Below are 24,002 nucleotides of genomic sequence, written 5' to 3' on the forward strand. Positions count from 1 at the left end.
TCAGATGACGCCTCACGCAACAGCACCTGGTCAATGCAGACCGAAACGCCGACCGAGGTGCATTAACATCCTGCCAAAGCTCAATTCTTCACGTCACGGCAACACAAAGTCAGACGCTACCAGCCTGCCCCCTGCAAGCGGGCAGCTCAGGAAGCAGTAAGCTTCCCTATAAATACCCTCTTGTTCATCAGAAAGAGGGAGGGAGAGACAGACATACAAAAATACTTCTTCATCTGAAACCCCCTCCACATTTGCTAACTTGATCATCGGAGGGGTCGGGCCGAGCACCTCGGCCCGACCTTTGTATAGGTGCGAAGCCGAAGGTCCCCTCCGGATGCGTAGGTGAGGAGTTCCTGCCCAGAGGAGACGGCTACACCGTCCCGATCGCACACCACACCCGATCGCCTCAGCGGGCTCGAGGAATGCCCTAGGGAGATCCCCGTCGTCCGGACCCGAACCGAGCCGCGTCGGCCCCGAGGCCACAGCTCAAAGTTGTTTCCCACAATAGATTGGCGCTAGAGGAAGGGCCACTCGGCCGTATGAGGCCCGAGAGACCACGCCTACGCGGTCTGCCCTCCTGCGTTGTGCTACTCGGCCGCATGATGCCCGAGACCACACCATGCTCCCCGAGACACACATGCGCGGCCAGCCCGCCTGCGTCGTGCTCCTCGGCTCCTCGGCCCCATGCTCCCCGAGACACACCTGCGCGGCCAACCCGCCTGCGTCGTGCTCCTCGGCTCCTCGGCCCCATGCTCCCCGAGACACACCTGCGCGGCCAGCCCGCCTGCATCGTGCTCCTCGGCTCCTCGGCCCCATGACCCGAGACACACCTGCGCGGCCAGCCCACCTGCGTCGTGCTCCTCAGCTCCTCGACCCCATGCTCCCCGGGACACACCTGTGCGGCCAGCCCGCCTGCATCGTGCTCCTCGACTACTCGGCCCCATGCTCCCCGAGACACACCTGCGTGGCCAACCCGCCTGCGTCGTGCTCCTCGGCCCTATGCTCCCTGAGACACACCTGCGCGGCCAGCCCACCTGCGTCGTGCTCCTTGGCTCCTCGGCCCCATGACCCGAGACACGCCTGCGTGGCTAGCCCGCTTGCGTCGTGCTCCTCGGCTCCTCGGCCCCATGCTCCCCGAGACACACCTGCACGGCCAGCTCGCCTATGTCGTGCTCCTCGGCTCCATGCTCCCCGAGACACACTTGCGTGGCCAGCCCACCTGCATCGTACTCCTCGGCTTTATGCTCCCCGAGACACACCTGCGCGGCCAGCCCGCCTGCGTCGTGCACCTCGGCTCCTCGGCCCCATGACCTGAGACACGCTTGCGCGGCCAGCCCGCCTGCGTCGTGCTCCTCGGCTCCATGCTCCCTGAGACACACCTGTGTGGCTAGCCCGCCTGCGTCATGCATCTCGGCTCCTCGGCCCCATGACCCGAGACACGCCTGCGTGGCCAGCCCGCTTGCGTCGTGCTCCTTGGCTCCATGCTCCCCAAGACACACCTGCGCGGCCAGCCTGCCTGCGTCGTGCTCCTTGGCTCCTCGGCTCCATGACCCGAGACACGCCTACGTGGCCAGCCCGCTTTCCTTGTGCTCCTCGGCTCCATGCTCCCCGAGACAGCGTCTGCGCGACCAGCCCACCTGAAAGATGAACCCATGCCTCGGACTCCCGTTACAATGACCGACGCATAGCTTCTTTCCGGGGGGGAATATAATGAGGATAGTAATTATGATAAGATTCGGCTGTCGTCAGATGACGCTTTACGCAACAGCACCTGGTCAATGCAGATCGAAACGCCGATCGAGGCGCATTAACATCCTGCCAAAGCTCAATTCTTCATGCCATGCCAACACAAAGTCAGACGCTACCAGCCTGCCCCCTGCAAGCGGGCAGCTCAGGAAGCAGTAAGCTTCCCTTTAAATACCCTCTCGTTTTTCAGAAAGAGGGAGGGAGAGACAGACACACAAAAACACTTCTTCATCTGAAACCCCCTCCATATATGCTAACTTGATCATCGGAGGGGTCGGGCCGAGCACCTCGGCCTGACCTTTGTGCAGGTGCGAAGCCGAAGGTCCCCTTCGGACGCGCAGGTGAGGAGTTCTTGCCCGGAGGAGACGGCTACACCATCCCGATCGGACATCGCATCCGACCGCCTCAGTGGGCTCGAGGAACGCCCTAGGGAGATCCCCGTCGTCCGGACCCGAACCGAGCCGCGTCGGCCCCGAGGCCACGGCTCAAAGTTGTTTCCCACAATAAGTAACCCCCTGATTTTATTATTCATGAATAAGAAGATAAAGTATACAAGTTAAAGAAAGCTCTTTATGGACTTAAATAAGCCCCACGAGTATGAAATTCTCGGATAGATACTTATTTTATTCAAAATCATTTTTCTAGATGTTCATATCGATTTGCTCTCTATACGAAATATAACTCTGATGGAGATATCTTATTTGTATGCTTGTATGTAGATGATTTAATATTTACAAGCAATAGTAGCTCTATGATTAAGGATTTTAAGTACTCTATGAAAAAGAAATTTGAGATAATTGACTTGGGCCTAAAGACTTATTTTCTCGGTATATAAGTTATACAAACTAATAGATGAATTTTTATCTCACAAGAAAATTATATAAAGGAGGTTCTAAAGAAGTTTTCCATGGAAGATCGTCACCATACAAATACACATATTGAATATGGCATCAAGTTGACTAAGAAAGGTGAAGGTAAATATATTAATCCAACTTATTATAAAAATCAAGTTGGATGTTTAAGATATTTAACATACACTCGACTTGATATACTATTGGAAGTTAGTTTAATAAGTAGATATATGGAAGCTCCTAAGACATCATATTTAAATACCACTAAAAGAATTTTATGATATATTAAAGGAACAATTGAGTATGGAATGCTATATTCATCATCTAAAATATTAGAGCTCATTGGATATTATGATAATAATTGGGCCGTAAACTACGATGATCGAAAAAGCACAACTGGATTTATATTTTATTTTGGTGAAACTACATTCACTTGGTTTTCAAAAAAAGTAGTAGATCGTTGCTCTATCAAGTTACGAAGCAGAATACTTAGCAACATCTTCTTATGTGTGTAATATAATCTGGCTAAAAAGATTACTTCAAAAACTTCATATGCTACAAAAGAAGTCAACCGAGACTAAATTTATGTCGATCGTTGTCTTAGCCAAGAATTTAGTCTACCATGAAAAATCGAAGCATATCGACACAAAATTTTATTTTATAAGAGATCATATCAAAAATAAAAAAGTGGAGCTACATCATATCAAGATAAGTGAACAAGTGGCCGATATACTTATAAAACCTCATAAATTTAAAATATTTCAATAACTTCGAAAGAAACTTAGTATGTTAGATGGAACGAGTTTAAAGAGGGAGAATATTAGAATTAAACTTATTCAAGTATCATAAAGAGGTTGATTCTTGAAGTAGTTTCTTGAAAGAGAATAATTTATTTTAAATATAATTAATGTAATAAATCTTTGGGGACTATATAAACCTGGGGTCACGAAACATATAGAGTTTCTGAAATTATAAAAAAAATTTAAAAAATATAGAAGATTTAATCTTATCATTTTCTTCCTATGTTTAATAACTCTATCCTTCCTTTTTGTCAAAGTTCAACGGGAGCCATGGGATCGTATATTTATAGGCGACGAGAGGAGGGAGGGGAAGTAACTCGGCAAGGGCTTCATTGGCAACGTGTGAGATTAATCGAGACTTTGGCCCACGTTGACGTCAAGGTAGTGGGTTTCGAAACACAAGTGGGTAAACAAATAGGGAGGCAGAGCTTCTTTTGTTGAGACTAGAATGGGGCCGATCGGGCAATTATTATATGCTTGTTTCGATGTGCATCGGGAGTCTAAAACGGCGCACGATCGTGGCACCGATGAGATAACGGACCGCTTACGATCGATGCCAAGGATTTCTCCCCCATTAATTCATGTAATCCGAGAGGACTCCGCCAATGGGATTTTGAGATTTTTTTTTGTTAGATTAAAATAAATTATTGTTTAGTGGAATCACCCGTGTCTCAATTAAGCGTTTAAAATTTCTTTTTCTTTCATTATTTGTCTTCGTCAAAATTTGGTATTTTACTGGAATGGAGCAGCGGTACTGCTGCGCTTTGCGATTCGTGCTGATGCGGAGATTGTAGATGCTTCGACGATGTATGATGAATTCCCGGTTTGAGCAGTGGGAGCAATTCCATGGAAGAGACCGCTTCCAGCGGGTAGAATCCGTTCCAAGTCAATCCAGCGGCTCTCAACACATAGTTGCATACAGGCTGCTGGTTTTACTTCTCCGGATGGGCTGACGAGCTCATCTTCTGCGACCAATGGGATTCTGTCAAATGGTTCGTCGTGTGCAGTGAACGAGATGGACTGCTGCCTCGAACATGATCTCACTGTTTCAGATGAGATAGGACACGTAGTTCTTTCGCAGCTGTAATGCTCGGTCGAAATCAAAGCTATGATGGCGATGTCCAACCGAACGATGGATATCTCTTCCAGCAGCAGCTGATATCCCCTTCTTCCCATTCCCCGGGATACAGATCATCTGGATTCATGTTGAAATCCTAGGAGAGGAATTTTTATTCCGGAAACAGGACAATGATCGCCTCGCGGCAACAAAAACCAATTAAAATAGAAAGCCCCCATACGATGCTGATGAATCCGACACGATCGGGGTGCGACGAGAGAAAAGACACGCAAAGAGGAAGTAAGCAAGACGACCATCTCCGATCACCTCTGCGACCAAAGCGACATGCTGCAGGTGCACTGGTTGCACTTGGTACACCAGGAGCTCTTGTAACAGTCGTTGGTGAGGGTGGGAACGCCATAATTTATGAGGAACTTGCACACGCAGGAGCAGCCCTGAGCGGTGATGCTGGCGGCGATGGCTTTGCAGCAGGCTTCGTTGCCGACGCCGCCTCTGCACGGATCCAACGGGCGACACGCAGACAATTCCGCGCCAGCAGCTCTTCCTCGGCCTCCTCCAGCATCGATCATGACAACGAGCAGCAACGCGAGGAGAAGGCAGAGTCTGAGAGCAGCAGAATTCGCCATGAGAGGCCGATTTCGTGCCTGCAAACTGCAGCTTCTGGAGATGACGATGCAATTATTGGAGTGAAAAGTCTTCTATCAGCCACGAATAAACAAAGAGAAAAGTCAGGTTTCATTGATGGAAATTATATGGAGAGAGACAAGTGACTAGTAATCTGTACATGAATTCTTTAAACAGTTGGTGACAGCCTTGCGAGGGACTACGAACTAGAATTTTATGGTGGGACTTGCATTAACAATGGGAGGTTACGGTTAACTCGCAATTATTTTGTTTGGACTCGGTGACATTCGGGTGAGACAGAGGGAGGAAAAGCCCATACGAGCTTTGGTTTAATTGTCTCTTCAGTTGGTTAGGTCATAACAAGTCACCTTTTCACTCTTATATATCAGAAACGTCTCCTTTCTGTTTGGGGAGGGAGGACGAGGATAAGAAGGGAGTCCTTAAACTCTCTCTAATGGGCTTTGGAAGGAGGATGAGGAGGAGCTACAAATTCTTTAACAGTCAAGATCCTAAATCTTTAACAGTCAACAGATTTAGGGAGTATTGTTTCAAACTCAATGAAATCTTCTTCTTCGTATTTCATTTCTATCATGGTATCATAGCAATAATCCAGCAGCTATCATTGCTACCGCCAAGGAGAATGACAATGAGGATCAAATAGATCCTCGGCCGTGAAGTGATTCCGCTGCCGTGGGGGAAATTCGCGACAGAGATCCACGACCCTTGGCACCGCGTCCGGGTGTGGCTCAGCACGTTCAACACCGCCGAGGAGGCCGCCAAGGTGTACTACTCTGCAGCCGCCCCACCACCCAAGAAGAACCGCTCCGACAACAACCTCGCCTCCATCTCGGACGCGTGCGACTCCAGCGATGAGTCGCGCAACCTCTCCTCCCCGACGTTTGTCCTCTGCTGCTCCTTCTCTGCTAATCTACCGCTAGCCGGTGGACTTCAAGCCACCGCAGCCGCCCATCTAAACTCCCCTTCCAGCCGTTCTTTCCCCTTCGTCGGCCCCCTCGATCTCACCTGCGGTCGCGTAGAAATCTGTCAACAGAAAACTGTTGTCGATCGACCGTTCTGCGCCCACAGCATCGTCGGCTTCTCCCAAAGTGGGACTGGTTCCATCGACTGGTTCCGGCTTACCTTCTCTCCTCCTCATCTCCGCCATACACTTGACTAGTTAAGGGAGTATGCTAAGTGGGACCCCGACGACCTTCGCTTCCTCGCATCCCAGCCCACAAATCACAAACTATGGTCATGCCAAGATCGTCTCATCGTTCAAGCAATTCAAGCTTCCGTCGTTGGATCCCTTGCCCACTCATATCTTCATATGACATCGTTGTCGAAGCCTAGTGCAAGCTACAAACCATCTTGGCAAATCGTTCGCGTACTCGCCTGCTCAGTCTCCTATCTAATCTCATGCAAGCAAAACAAGAGAGAAGTACTATTGTTGACTATCTACAAATATCAAAGTTATCATTGATAACATGACCCTGATAGACATAATCTTAGTGATGAAGAAGTCATTATCCACGCACTTAATGGCCTCAGGGATGAGTATAAGGAACTGACACCAGCGATACAGGCACGTGACTCACCGATGTCATTTGAAGAACTCTATGATAAGTTGACTGACTATGAGATATATTTCAAGTGTGAAGACAAATTGTCGAGTTCATCCATCACAGCTCAAGTCAATCAAAAATCACAGAAGAAGGGTAACTGATACAACAAAACCATTAACAAAGGTTTGGCCAGCATGCCTCCTGAATTTATGGGCTCTAACCAAACCTCCCCCTATCCACATCCTCCGCATTTCAATCATCATCATCGAGGCATCTACTATAATTATCCTTAGTCCTGGCATCCTGATCATATAAATCAATAAAATGTTGTTTGCCAATTGTATGACAAAGTTGGCCACTCTACAAAGGTCTGTAGAACTTGACCCAAACTTCCTCCATCACATTGGCCTCACGCAAATCTTACAACTATTCCGAATACTAGCAACCAAAATTGGATTGTGGACTCTGGCGTCTCTCATCACATTACCTCTGATTTACAAAACTTGTTTGTCCACAACAACTATGGGGGAAATGAAGACATCATCGTCTACGGTAATAAACTTCCCATTACATATACTGGTTCCACAATGCTCAATTCACATATCACAATTTTTACACTCGATGATGTTTTGTGTGCACCCTACATCAAACGAAATCTTATTTCTGTTTCTCAATTCTGCAAACAAAATAATACCTCAATTGAATTCTTTCTTAACTCTTTTCTTGTCAATGACTTGAGCATGGGAGCATTCTTGGTCCAAAGCCAGAGTAAGGATAACATCTACGAGTGGTCGTTAATTCCACAGATCACCCAGCCTGTTGCCTACTCTTCCGTTGCAGCTCTACCTAATGTGTGGCATCGTCGTCGAGAACTTCTTTCAGTCTAAAATTAAAACTGTTTACTTCGATGGTGGCGGCGAATATCAAGCCCTCACATCCTGCCTATCTGCTTATTGTATACAACACCTCAAGTCACTTCCACACACTCCTAAACTCGTCAGTTCTGCTGAATGCCAACATCGATAAATAGTTGTAACTAGTCTCACACTCCTACACTAAGCCTCTATGCCACCAACTTTTTGGACTGCAGCATTTCAAGCTGTTGTCTACCGCATTAATTGTATACTCACTCCAGTCATCGAGTACAAATCGTCATTTGAAAAATTATTTCATAAATCCTCAAACCTTCAAAAACTTAAAGTGTTTGGATGTTTATGTTATCCATGGCTCCGTCTGTTAGGATCAAGAGCACTAAGAGGGGGGGGGGGTGAATTAGTGTAGCGGAAAACTTTCGACGATTAAAAAAGTGTTCGTACAATAAAAGCGATTTCGGTAGAAAAGCCGATTCGTAAATCTCTTTAACTTGTAATCAAGCGAGATGTAGTTAAAGGAAATCTACGAAGGCAGTTTGCAGTTATGATGAAAGTTAAAATGTAAGCGCAAACTAAAATATAATGTTCGTACGATAAAACTGATTTACGTCTAAACGCCGATTTGGAAAATACTGAACTTTGAAACACGATCGTATATAAGCAGAAGATAGTAAGCTTTTGAGGAGGTTTGCAGTAAAGATAAGATGCTCAAAGTAAATGCAAACCGAGATTTAGAGTGGTTCGGTCAATCTTGACCTACATCCACTTTTGGCTTCCTCCTCCGACGAGGTCACCGACGTCCACTTGAGGCCTTCCTTCAATAGGCAAAGGCCAACCACCCTTTTACAGTTTCACTCCTTTTTACGGGCTTAGGAGACAACCCTTACAGAATTTTCTCTCCTCTCTTTAAAGATCAAAACTTGGAAGAAAAGAGGGAGAAGAACTTTTGGCCTTTACAACAATTTTGAGCTCTAAAAATCACAGAATAAGATTAGGATTTCGGTGTGTTTTTGGTGCCCTTTCAGTGCTGAAAGGGTGGGGTATTTATAGGCCCCAACCCAGTTTGAATTTCGAGCTCAAAACTATCAATTCCCGGAATTCCGGGATCTGGCGGTTGCACCTCCTGACTGAGGCGGTTGCAACGCCTGGCAGAGCTCGAAGACTGAGCCTCTGGGCGGTGTCACCTCCTGTCAGGGGCGGTTGCACCTCCTGCCAGAGCTCGAAGACTGAGCTCAGGCAGTGCCACCGCCTGACTAAGGCGGTTGCACGTCCTACCAGAGCTCGAAGACTGAGCTCAGGTGGTGCCACCTCCTGTCAGGGGCGGTTGCACCGCCCAGTCTCGCTCGGAGACTTAGCCCAGGCAGTGCCACCGCCTGGCTGTGGCGGTTCAACCGCTTGGTAGAAATCAGGGTCCGAATGGGTTGATCCATTCGGCCCAATTTGGGTTTTTCAAGGGCCCAATTTCCCCAAGATTAAGTTAATGGGATCACCTCCCATTTCCAACTTAATCATTGTTCTAACTATACGATATTTCCTAAGACATTTACTGCAACTTGCTTCGGTGCGTCAATCGCTTCTTCCGGCGAGCTTCCGGCGAATTTCTGTCGATCATCCGATGAACCCTCGATGATGCTCCTGCGGACTTCCGGCAAACTCCTAGACTTGCGACAATCCACTTGGCGAGTTCCGACGAGCTTCTTTGGCAAGCTCATGGACTTCTCGTATTTGTTCCCGCAAAACCTCCAACGACTGTCCGAACTTCCGTCGAACTCCCAACATGATCATTGTCTTGATTCCAACGTAACTCCTACTGCATATCTTACTTTCATCGTAGTTAATCTTGCACACTTATCTCAACATATAGATTCGATAACAAATGACAATTGACTTCATCATCAAAATCCGAGATTCAACAATCTCCCCCTTTTTGATGATGACAATCAATTGATAATAGAGTTAACCTTAACTCCCCCTGTCTATATGCCATACTTAAGATAAGTCATTCTTGAATTCAAAACCTTTGAATTCAAGAGACATATTGATAAGTTAAAATCATTTAAACTTATCAATACTCCCATCATGATTCTCATCATGATGTTTCTCTCTGAAGATGATGTCAAGGCTTGACATTCATTTTCAAATTTTACATTACAAGTTTGAATGATGGTAATAGTAGCAATTCATCATATTGTAAGATATCAACATGTAAAACTGCGAAGTAAGATTTTGATATCATTACATGATGCACACATTTCAAATGTTTTAGCAATTATTACATTTCATCACATGGTAAGATATCAATACGTAAAATTACGATGCAAGTTTTTTGTTTGATATCTTGACACGGTACAAACAAGGCATAATGCAAATCATAGCATCTATTCATATATCTCTTGGTGATGCAAGCATAGCATTAAAACTCATATATTTCTCCCCCTTTATCATCAACAAAAAAGTGTGGTAATTGTGATACCAGGAAAATAATATAAGCAAATTTTGAGCATAAGTATGATAATTGTTCATGCCTTTACTAGGTTCATGTTATTTTCCAACAGTGAGTGATAGGAAATAAATTATACAAGCATATAAAGGAAAGCATGATATGTAGATCGCTTTGAATACTTCTTTCTTTTTATTTGTTATAATCTTTTTGCATGAAGGAGGAAGGCTATTTGTGATGCCAGCTATTTGTGAGTTTACTTTGAGTGAAGTTAAAATCGATGAGAGATTAAATCATGAAGTTAAAATCGATGAGAGATTAAATCATGCTTCATTTTTACAAGGATCAAGATATGTATGTGAAACAAATCTTTGCAAGTAAAAATACTATCATCCATATTTCAAGATGGAATTTATAAGCAGGAATCATTTCATCAAATCCATTTTAGAAAAAATATTTTTCATATAATAAGGCATGTAATACAACCATATTTCAAGATGGACAAGACTATGCCATAGATTTTCAAATACAATCATGAAGACAAAACATGCTTATTGTTATGGAATTTTTTGTATTCAACATATAATTTCTAACATGTTATTTAGGCATGTAATGACAATCAAGTGATTTGATCATTCAATAAAGTCCGAAAAATAATTTTAACTAGTTTATGTATTCGGATACATCAACATTCATAATTCTCTTTTTATGAAATCAAATTGTTCTTCACTTAGAGGTTTTGTAAAAATATCAGCTAGTTGATGTTTAATATTATGGTAATATAATAACATGATGCATTAACTGCATTGGTATATCATTTTCTCAAATCATATTTATCATGGAAACCAAGGCACAAGGTTTTCAATGTGGTTATAAAACCATTTAGTTTCAATGTAAAATCCGACAGTGAGTAGCGAGATTAAACGATGAGTGATGTTTGTAACTCTGCTCACAAATAAATACATCAGGTAACCATATCAAAGATCAAGGCATAGGGCATTGTGATCATGGTGAGTAACATAAAGAGTTTACAATACACATATAAGAGATGGAAAATTAAAATGCCTAAATAAAGAATCAAATTGTCGATGAATTTGCTGCAGCTCAGATAGGATTTGATATTGTCTTTGTTTAAATCGGTCCATCCGAATCCCAATATCTTCGACAGATGATGCAGGAACTTGCTTAAATGAATGTGTTTCCTCAAAGGGACAGATCGGAGGAGATTGAGTACCCCTAAAGACTGGTGTTTCCGGTTCTGGTTTAGGTTGAGGGGGATCGGTTCTTCTAGGCATTCTAACACAATTACCGTTTCTATAAACACATCTCAATCGGTGAAGTAGATTTTTATTTATTATGCTAAATCTATCTACTTTTATTACTTCTTCGTCGGATGGTATTGGAATATCGTAGGCTTTCAGTATTCTAGTGATTATACCACCATATGGAAGTATCATGTCTTTCTTAGATAGTTCTAACATGTTTTGTTAGATAAGATAACTAAGACAGATGTCATGTCCTTTCATGATCCAATACATAGTTCCTAATTCTATTTGGCTTACTTCATCATGATAGTATTGTTTAGGGAGAATGATGCTAGTTAGGATATGATGAAGTACCTTAGTGTTTAGTGGTAATAGATGTTTACAACTTTTAGGAACATTCGCTAAATTGGGATTGGCAAAAATTGTTCCTAAGGCTTCAACATATGTTGTCCCAACAGTTTCATCATCCCATGAACCTCTAAAGTAAAATCCTTTATTTTTTATGGGAATGTCTATCATGTCGCAAATGAGTTTATCCGTAATGGAGATGTGTTGTCCTAAGATATAGGTAGACATTCTTTCTTCTTCATCTATTTGTATATTGTTGTAAAACAATCTAACAAGTCTTGGATAGATGAGTTCATTAATTTGTAAAATAGGGAGTAGATCTAGGTTTGCAAACCATTGGATTGTCTCTAAGTCTCTTAGTTCATCTAAATCTATATGTTTTCCCTTATTGACACTTCTAAATTCGAAAGAGGAAAACTTTTCAGCATGATATTTTGAATCGAAAAGGGTAAGATCAAAGTCTTCCACTAATCTCCTCTTCCCTTTGTCCCTTGATGATTTTCTAGACCTCATAACTACTACTGTTTAGGAGGATAGTAATGAGCAAGAGTAAATGAATCAAAAACAGAATTTAAGGGCTTCTTAGAGAATACCTTAGTGAGATCTTCAAGAGAAGGAGATATTGTTGATCTTTTGCTTCGAAATGAGGAGTATTTGGGATGCTATGAGGGGAGAAATTGAGGTGGAGAAGCTTTGGAAGAGTAAAGAGGGGAAGGGAGTGAGTTGGGGTCGGTTCCACCGCCGACCCTAGCTCGGGTTAAAAAGGGGGCAGGATTGTGGGCGGTTGCACCGTTGGCTGGGGCGGTGCAACCGCTTGCAATACGTGATAGCCGGAGGTGCTACCTCCAGCTGGGGCGGTGCAACCGCTGCAGGCAGTGAGCATGGTTCTGACTGCTGTGTGGTCTGATTTGAATGTTTTTGACTTTGAGATGAATTTTTATTTGTGGAGCAATCAACTTTATTTACGTAATTACGTAAGAATTTTCATTTTAAGATAAGAACTTTTGCACGATCAAGATAGATCTTTTGACGTGCATACTCTCAATGTCGTACAGATGTTTGTGACAGATTGTTCAAGTTGGTAAGCCTTGCAAGTTCATGATATAGTTGGATTCGAAAGTTACGAACGGATGAAATCGATGGGTTCGAAAATCCAGAGGATATGTGAAGGGAGAATCATGGGTTTCCAATTCTGAGGGATCAAATAGGATTGTATCTATATCGCATTTGTAATTTTAATTTTCTAATCCTCTTTTTGTTATTTAGGCTAGAGAGCATCACATATTCTTTTTAGATCTCGGGTCATGAATATCGAGAAACCAAAGAGCAGGATATTATTTCTTGCTCCCAGCTTATGATGTTTTACGTCTTTACAAGAAAGGATGATTTTTAGGTACCCATTTGCTTTTGGGTGCCTCAAAAATAGATCTACATTGTTTATCATGTTGCATAGAATTTATCATGGTTCCTTTCGGAACCCAAATTAATTTGTTCGGACTAATTTTCTTGAATGAACAATAATGCGTTTTGTGTCCAAGTTTGTAACAAAAGTTGCATTTGCTTTGGTGTCGAACATGTAAGATAAGGCCTTTTATGAAGGTGGTTGGATTTTGGTGAGGACTTCTCACAAATCCGATTCCACTTCTTTTGGGAACGTGACCCTTGTTTGCAATGATCATGTTCAAAGACTTGCTACCAACCTCGAATTTCTTCAAGGTGTCTTTAAGTAGCAAGTTTTCCTTTTGGAGAGTTTCTAGATCATGACATTTTATGCATGAATCTAAACTATCATGATATTCATTTTTTAACTTATCAAAATTACAAGTAAGACTATCATGCTCCTTTTTTAGCAATTTGTATTTTCTACTAATAATCTTGCATTCATCAAATAAGTCATGGAAGGCATTTAATAATTCGTCAAATGATAAATCTGCATCTATTAAATTCGTCACCTCCTCCCCGATGGCCATTAAGGCATAATGAGCAACTTGCTCGGTGTTGGACTCCTCTTCTTCGGACGAGCTCGAGTCATCCCACGTTGCTTTGAGCGCCTTCTTCTTTGATGTTCTATTTTTGACTTGGGGACAATCACTCTTGTAGTGTTCCGGCTTTTTGCACTCATAGCAAATAACTTGGTCCTTCTTGGGTTCAAATTTATTTTTTATTTCATCCTTAAACTTGTTTCTTTTAATGAATTTTTTAAATTTTCTTGTTAGAAGTGCCAAGTCATCGTCACAGTCCTTATCACTTGAGTTTTCTCTCAAGTGGTCTTCTGAAGTTCTAAGTGTCATATCCTTCCTGTTCTTTAGAAGGATGTCTTCTTGCTCTTCATGAGCTTTGCAAGTCATCTCGTAGGTCATTAATGACCCGATTAGTTCTTCAAGAGGGAAGTTGTTTAGATCTTTCGCCTCTAAAATAGCAGTGACTTTAGGATCCCAACTCTTAGGAAGGGATCTTAGAATCTTATTTACGAGCTCAAAATTCGAAAAACTTTTTCCGAGTCCTTTTAGACCGTTGACGATATCCGTGAAACAGGTAAACATGTCGCCAATGGTCTCACTCGGTTTCATCCGGAAAAGTTCGAAAGAATGTATCAAAAGATTGATTTTTGACTCTTTCACTCTACTTGTGCCTTCGTGAGTCACTTTGAGTGTGTGCCAAATATCAAATGCGGTTTCACAAACCGAAACTTGGTTGAACTCGTTTTTATCAAGCGCACAAAATAAGACATTCATAGCCTTTGCATTAAGAGCGAAAGCCTTCTTCTCCAATTAATTCCACAGATCACCCAGCCTGTTGCCTACTCTTCCGTTGCAGCTCTACCTAATGTGTGGCATCGTCGTCGAGAACTTCTTTCAGTCTAAAATTAAAACTGTTTACTTCGATGGTGGCGGCGAATATCAAGCCCTCACATCCTGCCTATCTGCTTATTGTATACAACACCTCAAGTCACTTCCACACACTCCTAAACTCGTCAGTTCTGCTGAATGCCAACATCGATAAATAGTTGTAACTAGTCTCACACTCCTACACTAAGCCTCTATGCCACCAACTTTTTGGACTGCAGCATTTCAAGCTGTTGTCTACCGCATTAATTGTATACTCACTCCAGTCATCGAGTACAAATCGTCATTTGAAAAATTATTTCATAAATCCTCAAACCTTCAAAAACTTAAAGTGTTTGGATGTTTATGTTATCCATGGCTCCGTCTGTTAGGATCAAGAGCACTAAGAGGGGGGGGGGGTGAATTAGTGTAGCGGAAAACTTTCGACGATTAAAAAAGTGTTTGTACAATAAAAGCGATTTCGGTAGAAAAGCCGATTCGTAAATCTCTTTAACTTGTAATCAAGCGAGATGTAGTTAAAGGAAATTTATGAATGCAGTTTGCAGTTATGATGAAAGTTAAAATGTAAGCGCAAACTGAAATATGATGTTCGTACGATAAAACTGATTTACGTCTAAACGTCGATTCAGAAAATACTGAACTTTGAAACACGATCGTATATGCGTAGAAGACAGTAAGCTTTTGAGGAGGTTTGTAGTAAAGATAAGATGCTCAAAGTAAATGCAAACCGAGATTTAGAGTGGTTCGGTCAATCTTGACCTACATCCACTTTTGGCTTCCTCCTCCGACAAGGTCACCGACGTCCACTAGAGGCCTTCCTTCAATAGGCGAAGGCCAACCACCCTTTTACAGTTTCACTCCTTTTGACGGGCTTAGGAGACAACCCTTACAGAATTTTCTCTCCTCTCTTTAAAGATCAGAACTTGGAAGAAAAGAGGGAGAAGAACTTTTGGCATTTACAACAATTTTGAGCTCTAAAAATCACATAATAAGGACAGGATTTCGGTGTGTTTTTGGTGCCCTTTCAGTGCTGAAAGGGTGGGGTATTTATAGGCCCCAACCCAGTTTGAATTTTGAGCTCAAAACTGTCAATTCCTGGAATTCCGGAATCTGGCGGTTGCACCGCCTAGCAAAGCTCGAAGACTGAGCCTCTGGGCGGTGCCACCTCCTGTCAGGGGTAGTTGCACCTCCTGCCAGAGCTCGAAGACCGAGCTCAGGCGGTGCCACCTCCTATCAAGGGCGGTTGCACCGCCTAGTCTCGCTCGGAGACTGAGCCCAAGCAGTGCCACCGCCTGGCTATGGCGGTTCAACCGCCTGGCATAAATCAGGGTCCGAATGGGTTGATCCATTCGGCCCAATTTGGGTTTTTCAAGGGCCCAATTGTCCCAAGATTAAGTTAATGGGATCACCTCCCATTTCCAACTTAATCATTGTGCTAACTATGATATTTCCTAAGACATTTACTGCAACTTGCTCCGGTGCGTCAATCACTTCTTCCGGCGAACTTCCGTCGATCATCCGACGAACCCTCGGTGATGCTCCTGCGGACTTCCGGCAAACTCTTGGACTTGCAACGATCCACTTGGCGAGTTCCGACGAGCTTCTTTTGCAAGCTCATGGACTTCTTGGATTTGTTCCCGTAGAACCTCTGACGACTGTCCGAACTTCCGTCGAACTCTCGAACTCCCAACGTGATCATTGTCTTGATTCCGGCGCAACTCCTGCTGCATATCTTACTTTCATCGTAGTTAATCCTGCACACTTATCTCAACATATAGATTAGATAACAAATGACAATTGACTTCATAATCAAAATCCGAGATTCAACATCGTCCCTATACCTCACATAAGATAACATCAAAATCTTAACCTTGTGTTTTCATTGGATACTCCCTTAATCATAATGTCTTTCGATGCTATGAACCCCAATCTCAAAAAGTCTTTACGTCTCGTCATGTTATTTTTATAGAGACTACCTTTCCGTTTCACAACCCTAAGTCTCTTGCTGTGCAACCTACTCCATCACATATACATCACTAGAGTACGCCATCAATCCCGTCAACCGAGTCTCCCATAATATCATTCAGTAATTATCCTCAGGATCCACACTCTCTTCTTCTCCCGGTACAACAGCTCCTCACCCCCTCCATTGTGCCTCTCTCTTCTTCACAATGTTCCCCTACGACTGAAGGCATACCCTCGGAAACACAATCACTATCTTTATCCTCTCCTAGGACCAATGATACTGAAGTCCCTCAGCATACCCTAATCCATGTTAGTGCCTCTCCACCACCCATACCTACAACACACTCTATAGCCCTTGGACATCCAATGACAACACACTCCAAAAGTAGTGTCTTTAAACCACAATAAATCTTTGACCTACATACTATCATAACATTCTTGTCAGAGACCACTAAACCTACCACAATTACTCAAGCCAAAAAATCTTCATATTGGCATGAAGCCATGTGTGAAGAATATAATGTATTCCTTCATAATTCTACATGGACCCTTGTACCTTCTCATCCCATACAAAATATCATCGGGTGTAAGTGGGTCTTTCGAATTAAGCAGAACCCAAATGAATCTATAGCTAGATATAAAGCGCGTCTAGTGGCTAAAGGGTTTCATCAACATCCGAGTGTTGGCTTCACAGAGACATTCAGCCTTGTTGTTAAACCCACAACAATCTAACTTATTCTAGTTTGACTATCTCACAAGGTTGGCATTTACGTCAACTCGACGTTAACAATGTCTTTCTACATGAGACCCTAACTTACGATGTCTTTATGCAGCAACCTCCTTGGCTTCATCTACCCTCAATATCCAAAGCATGTTTGTAAATTGTAAAAAAACTATTTATAGACTTCATTGGGCTCCAAGAGCTTGGTACACTGAACTTGCTCATTTTTTGCATCAATTGGCTTCATCAACTCCAAGTCTGATACCTCCTTATTTCTCCGTCACCAAAGCGGCAATATAATATATCTTCTGGTATATATGGATGATATTATTGTCATAAGCAATAATCCTATAGTAATCAAGGCATTCCTCAAGCATTTAGCAGATCGATTCTCCCTTAAAGATCTAGGAACCTTGAGTTATTTTTTTGGAGTGGAAGCAACATACACATCTTTCGGGTTTTCCCTATCACAACGAAAGTATATTCGAGACCTATTATCTAAAACAAACATGCAAGATGCAAAAGTAGTTATAACACCTTTATTTACTAGCGAGTCACTCAAACTATGTGATGGAAGCCCTACTACAGATCCAACTCAATACCATGAAGTCCTTGGCTCCTTATAGTATTTATCTCTCACCCATCTAGATATCTCATTTGTGGTCAATAAATTATCTCAATTCATGCATCGACCATCTACTATGCATTGGTCTGTAGTCAAATGAATCTTACGATATCTTCATGGGACTATCAATCATGGCATTTTTTTTCGCAAACACTCCCTCATTCATCTCCACGCCTTTGCTAATGCTGATTGAGTAAGGAATTTTGATGACAGAACATCAAGGTCGGGGTATATTCTCTTCTTTGAACCTAATCCAATTAGTTGGAGTTATAAGAAGCAAAAGATAGTTGTACGTTCTACTACTGAAGCTGAATACCGTGTCATAGCCACCGCTACTACAGAACTCAGTTGGGTCATGAATCTCCTCAAGGAACTTGATATCAACATCACATCTACTACTACAATATATTGTGACAATGTCGGAGCCACTTATCTATGTGCTAATACAGTATTCTACTTACGCATGAAACACATAGTCATCGACTTTTACTTCGTGCGAGAACAAGTTGTCAGACATTAATTATGTGTTTTTCACATATATACGGTTGATCAAGTAGCGGACTCCCTCACGAAACCTCTCACCCGTAAATCATCCGTAAATTTTTCTCTGTTGAGAAAAAAAATCCCTTCTTATAAATAGGCAGTATTATTTCAAACTGAGTGGAATCTTCTTCTTGTATTTCATTTATATCACTTTTATTGATCGGGGAATTATAGTTGATGCGCCGGTAGAATCAGCGTGCAGGATCATAGAAGAATTCGATAAATAGTATAGAGGCGTGGCTTCGAACTTTCCTTTTATGGCAGCTAAGTGTTATTGATCCGGCAACGCACTTTTACAAGTTCTTGAACATTAGAAAAGATATAAAAGTCGCCAAAACAAAAAAAAAAAAAAAAGTTACGTAAAGCTGCGTTTTCCTGTGCTATAATTGCCATATGATGAACTTATTTGGATGACGTGCGGAACACCCGCTTGGGCACGTGGACACATCTACTCGTCGTCACCAGCACGAGCCTAAATCTGATTTGCTTCCGATCAAATTAGACCAAAGCCACGTTGCATGGTCGAAGCGACAATTGGTGGACGGGGATGAGATGTGCGACTGGTTCCCATCAAACAATCGTGACCGCCCAATCTCGATTCCCAGCGTCCTGTCTCGGGCCTCCCTGGTCCTCCTTTTCGTCGTGGCATCGAGTTCCAACCAGCTGCCGCCCACCGAATCATCCAAACCCAGAATTCCGACATTTGGCTCGCCGGATCCTCGCCCGCGTCGCCCAGCTGGGATCCACTCGGATTCTCCAATCGCCACGCAAGGAGACGTGCGTCGAGCAGGTGAGGCCAGCGGGTAAGTTGTGGCGCCTGTTTGGGATATTGATTACGTAGGACGTCCTGCCCCACCGGTGTGGGAAAAAGCCCCGACCGTGGCTCGTAGTTTTCTCCAGTGCGTTCACACACACAGATCCATCCCACTGCGTTCACACGGTCCGATCATGTTCTCCTCGGGTGCGTTCACACGGCCACCAGTAATCCCGTGCCCCGTCCTCCTTGGGCCCCATCCGCTTTTATGTACAAAAGTCCAGTCGTGGGCCCCACAGTTGTTCCAAGGCGATTACCGCGTCGGCGAGCGAGCGAGCGAGCGAGCGAGCTATGGATCTGTCCGATTGGCTGATCGGGCCCCATTCTCTTGGCCACGGGACATAACTCGGCAGTTCTAAAACCCGTCTACGAATACGGAACAGAGAGTCGAGTTTCCGGACACGAGAGACCCCACGACTGATTCTATTCCCGGAACGACCGTCGCCTGCCGTTGGATCATCTATGGACGCCTCCGATCGTGGTTGTTAGAGCCTGGGAGAGTTGGAGACTCCGCCAATGGCTTTATCCACTCCATTAGGGTGGATTTATTCCGGGGGTAATGATCTCAGAAAGCAACAGCGGGTGTACCGAGCGCTCTCGCCGACCCCAGTGGTACGAGTCCCTTGTTCTTCCTCGTTGGCCTCGTCCAATCCCGGGATCGAAGCGGCTTAATATAGGAGGGAGAAATCTTCGCCACTTCTCCTGTATTCTTGTGCGACTCTCCCCAGATCTGGATCCGCTCTCCGCGCTCCCGTTCGAGGTAATCCTTGCTCCAATCCGTTAAAGTTTACGCCCCACTAGAGCTCTGCCTCCTCCATGGCTTCAGTCGTCGAGGCTTTCCTTCGATCCGCCTTCGACTGGAATGGTTAGACTGATGACTGATGCAAAGTGATCGGCTCTAGTGTCGTGCCGTTGCTACCGCGGTCCGAGAGGAAGAATCGAGCAGGGAGCTAATCTTTACTCGGCTAACATGAGGATCGTCGAGTTGGAGGACGGGAGAGAAAAAGATTCCCGCGGTGGCGAGATTGCGAAGGTTAAGGCGAAGCGAGCGTTAGTTGGCGCGGGCGCTCGGATCCTTTTCTATCCGACCCTTATTTACAATGTAATCAGGAACAAAGTTCAGGCCGAGTTCCATTGGTGGGATGAAATTGATCAGGTATTCTTTCATGCTATACACATGCCTTTATTTCCTTTTTCCTGTCCGGAGTTCCCATCACTGCAATGATTTTTTTTCTGTGGTGGTTCTTAATTCTTAGGATACTGCCATATACGAATACCTATTGCCAATAGCACTTTGAGTATGCATCTTAGGGAAAATTTGTGTTTAGCATTACGATGCATGCAATCGTACAATATAGTGGTGGATTAATTGTTGGACATTTTTATGCTGTTGAGATATCTAATAATCCGATGGACTGAAAGGCTTTTGCTTACTAATATTTGCCACTCTTTGGACATTTTTCAGTTTCTACTACTCGGTGCTGTTCCATTTCCCAACGACGTCCCTCGCCTGCAGCAGCTTGGAGTTCGAGGTGTCATCACCCTGAACGAACCTTACGAGACTTTGGTCCCATCATCCTTATACATGGTGACTTTTGCCTTCTTGAATGCATTTACTTCTAGAAATGCATTTTCAACTTGAGAATTACTATATAGTCTAAATGGTTTAATAACGACTTATCCATTTTGCCATATGGTAATACCCTTCATTCATACATTTTGTGGTTCTTTGTGCATTGGCTGTGCAGTGAAGTCTGATGGTCCAGCTGAAATATTTACAAATATGTAATTTTATACTAGCAATAGGATTACAAAGGTGAACATGGTCAGTCCTTTCAGGAGATTGAACGAGATTTAACATATATTGCAATTACCACACTAATCTTTTTGAATTCTAATTCAATAATAAGGTCTTAAAGTGATTTCTTTGACCTTGTTTTCCTTGGCAAAACATTCTGTAATTAATTCATGGAATGTCTTGCCACACACTGTATATTGTCTCACTCATTCGTTCAATCAGTCATTCAAATTTTCATTTATTAATGCATTCGTTCATTCATCATTCAGCTGTTTTTTCATTAATGTATTTGTTGTTATTCATTGCCTTTCTTCCTTATTTTCAGGTTCACGGAATCGATCATTTAGTGATTCCTACAAGAGATTACCTCTTTGCACCTTCACTTGTCGACATATATCGAGGTGTTGATTTCATTCATAGTAAGGATTCTGTCTTATCTATATCCTTATGAATAGTAAGAATAATGGAGCCTGCTGTCAGCGAGAATAAAACTATAAATGGAAGGGAACCCTGTTTTAGAATGCTTATCTTTAATTCCACTCAAAGGAATTTCACTGCTATATTATTAAAATCTCTGTGGCATAATAATTGTTTAGTGACACATGGTGAGTTAAGGTATATGGAGTCTAAGCTGGTCATAGTGGCAGTGTTACATGGAGCATTGCATTTGTACCTACGAGACATGCCGGATATGTATCCATAACCCACACACTCGTCAAACACCATTTCTGCATAATTTCATAATATATATATGTATATGTATGTATATATATGTACATGTATATATATATATATATATATATATATATATATATATATAGATATATGTGTGTGTGTGTGTGTGTATTCTCCTTGCTGAAGTGATACTTGGATAAACATAGATGTCAGATTATGTGCATGATATTGTATAATATTTCATATATAGTCTTGTCAAAACTAAGTTTCTGTCCATATTTCAATTTCTTTTTAGATGTAGAATTGTTGAATGAGATAAAAGCTTCAACCTTCTTTAGGGAATGCATCCTGTGGGAGAACCACATATGTTCACTGCAAAGCTGGAAGGGGACGAAGCACGACAATTGTCCTATGCTATCTGGTACCTTTTCATTCTTAAACTTATAAATTGTATGGAATATTGATTAGCTGATCTATTACCCCTAATGATATAACATAGTGATAATTGTGATTATGTTACAATGTCAGGTGCAGCATAAGAACATGACACCCACAGCCGCTCTGGAGTATGTGCAGTCAATAAGACCCAGAGTTCTGTTAGCTCCATCACAGTGGAAGGTGTGAATCATAAGCACTAATTCGTTTTACTCCATGAAAATTATGTTATTTTTGTTGGATCTTGTTGTACAAACATTAAGCTCCATTGCAGTGCAGCTTACGAGCTAGATCTGCCTTTTCTCCGTTCACTTTATGATTTATCTTAAATAAATAATATATCTTATACTTCATATGTATATCTGCCACTTTGTGTTTTTAATCACATTCTCAAAGTTGTCAACATTATAGTTGGAAATAGAAAAGTCAACTGCTGTGTTCATCTAACTTTTGTGCATTATAACATATTCAAACTATTATGCTGACCATAGGGAAACAGCCTTTCAAGTTTCAACAGACCAATAGTGCATCTGACGCAGAGAGCTGCATGGCCTAACTTAAAATTGGCTAGTTTGCTATTGTATTTGACACATATGGGTAGCCTGACACAATAAACTTGGGAGGACATCTTGTTGCATTTTGGATCAACTTGTTTATTTTGTTTGTATGAAGTTGAGTAACTCTAAGAGAACAAAGAGGAATCTTGTTTCCAGTATAACTGCTATGAAGATTCTTGCCATACTGAACAATTTAACTTCTGGTACTAGATCACTGATATTTTTGGGCATCATCTTGAATGAAACTTCATTGACATTTGCTATTGCATTTAAGAGTTTCACTACCCTTTTATTTCCTCCCTCACCTGTTTACATATAAAAATTTCCAGGCTGTCCAACAGTACAGCCAGTGCAAGTTAGAATTCCCTGCCATTCGAAGTCCAAGGTCGACAGATTTGCTCACAGGAGATGAAGTGTTGATATCTGAGGCTGATCTTGAAGGTTACAATGTTGGCGAGGATACTAAAGACCTCAGCATCTCATCATGTAAGATGGCTGAAGCCAGTCCCACGATTGTGAAGCATATGACAGAAAGTCCCATCGGAGGGGATGAAGTTCTGATAACCGAGGCAGACCTAGAAGGATATGAAACCTTTATGATTGCTTGTGAAGATGGGAGTCTCTCATCAACTGTGATGACCGCCATTGTGCCTGCACGAACAAGAATGGTGATGAGGAGGCTTTGCTGCCTATGCACTTCCTTGAAATCCTCTGGCGGTAGCCAGGCTGTTGCGAGCCGGTTTCATGAGATCCATGCTTGTTAGATACAGAGAAGAAAACCCATCTCATGCATGTCGATTGCTGCAGGAGAGGTGAGGAGTTCCTACAGGATCATAAGTTTTCCTCCTTTTACCAGCACTACTAGATGAGACGGAGGACAGGAGGCAACCAATCAATGTATGGTCGTTTGGTTTGGTTGCCGAAGCTTTTGGCTTCATAATAATTGTATAGTTCACTCTTTTGGTTTGTTGTGGTGGCATCAGCATTTTGTTTTCATTTTGCAGAACAGTTTTCTTTTCAATAAAACAACCTTTGTTACTTTCTAGGTAACGTCCGAGCTTGTTTTGTCAGAGCCGATATCAGCAGAGTAATCTGAATGCTACTTACTCTTTCGGCCATTCCATCTGATCGATTGCTTTGTCTGAATGCATACTTGTATCTTTTTCACAAACGTACCTGCGAATAGCAATCGATCTTTCTCAGAAATTTCCATCGACAAAATGCATTTGTGTTGCGGAATAAAAATGCAGGCCGAAAGGACACGTGGGCTAAAAATGTCGGTTCACCTTGGTGGGCCCCGTATTTACATTTACGGCCCAAAATGATTCGTAAATGAGTGGACTTCGAATCTGGGCGCGCCTCTTTCCTCTGGCACTTGGCCGTTCCCGCTATGACGATCGCCGCCCGAGCCTTCCCCATCGCCATCGGATTCCTTTT

At 42.8% G+C, this 24,002-nt stretch overlaps 1 protein-coding gene across 1 annotated transcript; it reads left to right on the top strand.

Moving 5' to 3' along the window:
• Nucleotides 1–19,588: 19,588 nt before the first annotated feature.
• LOC103981517 (phosphatidylglycerophosphate phosphatase PTPMT2) lies at nucleotides 19,589–23,610 on the top strand. The gene is made up of 7 exons (XM_009398267.3): nucleotides 19,589–19,860; nucleotides 20,003–20,256; nucleotides 20,566–20,688; nucleotides 21,224–21,317; nucleotides 21,912–21,994; nucleotides 22,102–22,191; nucleotides 22,895–23,610. The coding sequence occupies exons 2-7, from the start codon at nucleotides 20,071–20,073 to the stop codon at nucleotides 23,327–23,329; spliced, it is 1,011 nt and encodes a 336-aa protein (XP_009396542.2). The 5' UTR covers nucleotides 19,589–19,860; nucleotides 20,003–20,070; the 3' UTR covers nucleotides 23,330–23,610.
• The last annotated feature ends 392 nt before the right edge of the window (nucleotides 23,611–24,002 follow it).

The sequence above is a fragment of the Musa acuminata genome, chromosome BXJ3-4, assembly GCF_036884655.1.
Source record: "Musa acuminata AAA Group cultivar baxijiao chromosome BXJ3-4, Cavendish_Baxijiao_AAA, whole genome shotgun sequence".
Lineage (NCBI taxonomy): Eukaryota > Viridiplantae > Streptophyta > Magnoliopsida > Zingiberales > Musaceae > Musa > Musa acuminata.

What these genes read in the sequence shown, in the direction of transcription:
- LOC103981517 (XM_009398267.3), top strand. Translation starts at nt 20,071, where the DNA reads ATGAGGATCGTCGAGTTGGAGGACGGGAGAGAAAAAGATTCCCGCGGT. An exon ending in GGTGGGATGAAATTGATCAG is followed by an intron (nt 20,257 to 20,565) that starts GTATTCTTTCAT and finishes GACATTTTTCAG; the next exon opens with TTTCTACTACTCGGTGCTGT. An exon ending in CAATTGTCCTATGCTATCTG is followed by an intron (nt 21,995 to 22,101) that starts GTACCTTTTCAT and finishes TTACAATGTCAG; the next exon opens with GTGCAGCATAAGAACATGAC.